Source organism: Solanum tuberosum, unplaced genomic scaffold, assembly GCF_000226075.1.
Source record: "Solanum tuberosum cultivar DM 1-3 516 R44 unplaced genomic scaffold, SolTub_3.0 scf00228, whole genome shotgun sequence".
In the NCBI taxonomy this organism is placed as follows: domain Eukaryota; kingdom Viridiplantae; phylum Streptophyta; class Magnoliopsida; order Solanales; family Solanaceae; genus Solanum; species Solanum tuberosum.
In genome coordinates, this window is record NW_006239152.1 from 273677 (window position 1) to 278884 (window position 5208).

The 5208-nt window shown below is 36.4% G+C and overlaps 1 protein-coding gene across 1 annotated transcript; it reads left to right on the top strand.

Moving 5' to 3' along the window:
* Positions 1-1042: 1042 nt before the first annotated feature.
* LOC107062429 (uncharacterized mitochondrial protein AtMg00810-like) lies at positions 1043-1522 on the top strand. The gene has a single exon (XM_015313074.1). It carries the CDS (start codon positions 1043-1045, stop codon positions 1520-1522), a length of 480 nt encoding a protein of 159 aa, XP_015168560.1.
* Positions 1523-5208: the final 3686 nt, after the last annotated feature.

Consider the following 5208-nt stretch of genomic DNA (forward strand, 5'->3'; position numbering starts at 1 on the left):
TTAGAAGTTTCTTAGTCATTGTAATCGACAGTTAAGTTTCATTTCAATTGTAAAAGGGCCATGTCCCTTAGTTCGTTTTAAGTTCTTGTCTAAGATTGGCTAAAGAGACTTAGTAGATCCGCTTGCGTATTGATCTTTTCAAATGTTGATGACTCTTGAAGTCTTATGGTTTTATTGAATAAAAGTTTTAAATTCTTAGTGATTTTTATGATCTATGCGAAGAATGAATGCTAAGGCTTGTATGAGACCTCCGAGAGGTCGAATACGCCTGTAACGGTTATGGGGTGCTTTCGGGTCGTTACATATTGGGACTAGATGGGTCTTCAGAAACAAACTTGATGAGCATGGCACCATTACTAGAAATAAATCGAGGCTTGTGGTGCAAGGTTACAACCAAGAAGAAGGGATTGATTATGATGAGACATTTGCCCCTGTAGCTAGAATGGAAGCCATCAGAATCTTAATAGTGTTTACAGTTCACATGGAGTTTAAGTTGTTTCAAATGGATGTCAAAAGTGCTTTCTTGAATGGGAATCTGAAGGAGGAAGTATATGTCAAACAACCCTTAGGCTTTGAAGATGCAGACCTGCCCAATCATGTGTTGAAACTGGACAAAGCTTTGTATGTGTTAAAGCAAGCTCCCAGAGCTTGGTATGAACGCCTTTCAAAATTCCGACTAGCCAATGGTTTCAAGAGAGGTAAAATTGATAACACTTTGTTCTTTAAATCTAGAGGTAAGGAATTGTTGATTGTGCAGGTGTACGTTGATGATATCATTTTTGGAGCTACTCCAGACCCACTGTGCAAAGAGTTTGCTGTGTTGATGAGCAGTGAGTTCAAAATGAGCATGATGGGTGAGCTCACTTTCTTCCTAGGCTTGCAGATCAAGCAAACCACCCAAGGGATTTCAATATGCCAAGAGAAGTATATCAAGGAGTTGCTCAAGAAATTTAATCTTCTTGAGGAAAAAGTGTTGGATACTGCTATGAGCACTAGTGTGAAACTTGATAGAGATGAAAATGGTGTGGGAGTCAATTAGACCATGTATAGGGGAATTATTGGGTCACTCATGTACCTCACTGCAAGCAGGCCAGACATAGTGTTCAGTGTAGGGATGTGTGCAAGATTTCAAGCAGCACCAAAGGAGTCTCACCTGAAGGAAGCCAAACGTATCATGAGATACCTGAAGGGAACTCAGGACCTGGTCCTCTTCTACCCTACTGGTGACTCTTTTGATCTTATAGGCTATGTTGATGTTGATTATGCAGGTTTTCTGATTGGTCGAAAAAGCACATCAGGCATGGCACACTTCCTGGGATCAACTTTGATTTCATGGGGAACAAAGAAGCAGAATTATGTGGCGTTGTCTACTGCAGAGGCAGAGTATGTGGTTGTTGCATCATGTTATGCACAACTATTATGGATCAAGCAGCAATTGGAAGACTTTGGTGTACTCACAAACACCATCCCTCTCATTTGTGATAACACCAGTGCCATGAATATGGCCAAGAATCTTGTCTAGCATAAGAGGACCAAGCATATAGATGTGAGGCATCATTTTCTGAGGGACAATGTTGAAAAGCACAATGTGGTGATGAAGTTCTGCAAGACTGAAGATCAGCTGGCGGACATCTTTACAAAGGCTTTAAGTAAAGAATCCTTCATCAAAAACAGGATGAGGCTGGGGATGCACAAAATCACATGATTCCTTAACAATATTGTACAAATTTTGTTCTTGCTGACTATACGAAGGAGGGCAGGTATCTGTACTTGTTTTAATGTTTGTCATAAAAGGATTCATCTTAGGTACCTCAATGCAGGTATACACTCATGGTATGTATAGCTGAAGGGATGATTTAATCACACAGGCAGGGTTACAAACTGAAAGAAGGACCTGGTCCTCACGAGGTTAGTATCACTTATTCTCCACTGTCTAAATGTCAACATCTTAGCCACGTGTCACTCGCCCATTCATCGCATCAGTTTCAGATGTCTTTTCGTTTTAAATCCAACCGTCACCACTGTTGGGGACCCGATACCCTTTTAACTTTTCGTTATAAAATCCCTACCTGAGTGAATCAAATTCATCGTTCTTCAACATATTCCCTTGAAGATTCACTTGCCCTCACTGAAAAATTTGTCTCTTAATTGTCTTTTTTCCTTCCAACAATGTCTAGCCCTGATCCCTCTTCAAAGACTCCACTCTCCCAAGAAGTTGAAACCCTAGTTCATTCGACTTCTCCATTCCTACTCCTGAGGAATCTCCCTCAACTCCAGTCTGTGGGGCTAGTGAAATGACTGAGTCTGTCACTCCTCAGGCGAAAGTCGTATCCTCCCATATTTCCCCTTCTGACAAAGTCTTGGTCTGTACCCCCACCCTAGTGTTGTCTGGTGACAAATCTCAGAAATCAGAGGCTCAATCTGTGACTAAACCTGGTGCTGAACTTTTCTCTGAAGAAATAGAAGTTGGGTCAATGGTTGTGTTGTCTACCATATCTAAAAAGTTGTTTGAAGGAGATCTGCCAGAGGGAAAGGGTCCGGACTCTTGTATACTAACAGCAAGGGCAGAACTAGTGATTGTTCAAAGTTTAGCCTCACTAAGAGGAGATACTTAACCCACATTGTTGGACCAAAAACTGAGGTCACCGGATCAGGTCCCTCACAGAAGTGAACCTATCTTCGACCAAACACCAAAATCCTTAGATATTGGGAGCGATAAGGAAAAAGAAGAAGAGATTCAATTAAAATGGAACTTAAGGGGAATGCAAGTAGGAAACAAATCTCAAGAAAATGTCCTTGTGTTGGAGACAGTTAAAGTCACACCTAGTATTGCCATTATTGAGGAATCTGCTAAACAAGAAAATGAGTGATAGAAAAAAGGGAAGGGAAAGTTGGTACGGACTCATCCTAAAGAAGACAAAAGAAAGTATGTTACAAGAAGTTAAACACAAAAGGTTATGGAGAGTGCGAATGCAGCAAGCAAGGCCCAAACTAAGAGAAATAGGAAGAGGAGGAGAGAAGGGGTTGAACCTGAACAACTTTCCCCTGCTCCCCTGTCTATTGAGAACAGTGAAACTGAATCTGAGGATGTTGCCACGTATGTGGAAAAAAGGAGAAGAGAAGCTGAGGAAGAAAGTGTTAAATCCAAAGGAAATAAAAAAGGGGGAAAGAAATCACCTGCAAAGATGGTGAAGGTTACAAAGCAGACACCTCTTGAAAAAGGGAAAAGGCAGTTGAAGGAACAACCCGTAAAGGGACTTGGTCCCAGGGTTAGAGATTCAATCGAAGAAAATAAATTGACTAGAGAGGAGCGGATAGAGAAAATGGAGCAACAAAGAGCATTGAATGGTAGAGTCTTCGATCTTGACATTCTAACAAAATTTGAGATGGCCAATCTGGTTGACGTTGTCACCATTCAAGGATGGAATCACCTTTTTGAATCACCAGTTCCATACTTACACGAACCTGAAGTGCGTTAATTCTTCTACAAGATGGAATTACTGGAAGGGGGTGGAATCAAAACCATTGTCAAGAATGTGGAGATTCATCTTGATGAAGAAACTCTAGGAATCATTCTTAGAGTGCCTGTGGTAAGAATTCGAACTATTGAGGGTTGTAAACCAACTGGTGATTTCTCGATGCTTGCTACCAAACGAGGGGATGCCAAAAGTGCAGGGCTACCTAAGAAGTTTCTTAAAGGGGAGTATCAGCTGATGTGTCAGTTCATTAACAAAGTAATGGTGCCCAGGACTGAGAAGAGAACAGTTGCTGCCGATCTTTTTCTCATGGAAAAGCTTGATGAGCTTGAGGAAATCAACCTCCCTGCTATTATGCTGGAACATATGCATAGAGTATTGACAGGTGTGTTGCACGTGATTACAAATTCAGAAAATACATGTTATAGTAAAAAATATTGCTTGTTTAAGCCAAAGTTGGAATAATAAGCTTAACACAAAATAATATTGCAGATTCTTTTGTGAATGTTCAATGTGGATTGTTATATATATCTCTTATTCACTCGAATCGATGAAGATGGTCAATGAAAAATTTTATTAGTTAAATGCAATAATGTATACATTTATTTTAATTTGATGAGGTTCAATCATGCAATTTATCGTATCTCACTAATATTACCTTATAGACGATATTTGTTGTGTATTTTTCTTGTCATATAACCAGATATGCTTTGCACCTGTATTTCACATTAAACTGTTTAGATGTCATATGAACATGTGAAGAGAACGACTACGTTAATTGAGAAAAGTTTCCTTTTCTTTTACCCAAAAAAATTTAAAATTAAAATTAAAGAATATATTGAATTTGTGAAATCATATATATAATCACAGTTCATCTTACACCCAACAAAGATATAGTTTATAAACTTGTAAATGAATTTCAATTTATTCAACCAAGCATAATTCGTCAAAGGAAAAGTAACAACATTATGTTATCACGTATATAGGGGCTAAAGTAATAATATGAAAAATTATTGGTCAAAAGTTAATATAAAGAAAGATGAAAGATAGAAATAATTAATGTAATAACTATGGAATTCATAATATTATAACTAAGAATGTAAATGAGTGTGAATAACGTTTGCAATAATTAGTAATAACTAAGAGAATTTATAATGTTATAACTAAAGAATTAATGTGCAATAGCTGAATTTCTAACAAATTTTATACTTACATAAATAAATAGGACTTTTAATTAATCTTACTATTTTTTATAGTTATTAGATTTTAATTTGGTGTAGGGACAAAATGTAAATGTTTATTTCATATTACTAAATATTTTATTTTATAAACGATAAATTTTAAATGATTCATATAATCACATATTTTCACATTTTTTACGTTTTTTTAAAACTCGGAACATTTTAAAATAATATATTTTGAAGTTTGAAGATCTTGTTAACTTGATAATACATTAGTGACATATATAATACTTCAATTTAAATACAAATACCTACCTTAATATATTTTTTATTTGCATTAATGAAAATATTTATCTCATAAAAATTATCTATTAAATAAATAATAAAAATTAAACTGATACAAACTTCAACTTGCGTTATTACAAGTCATATGAACGTTTCTTCGTCTAAAATACTGAAATATTAAGAAATAGTAAATAAGTAAAACAAAAAGGACAAATGTTCATATAGTAATAACTATTTTTGAAAGCAAAACTTCCTGACAATCTAAA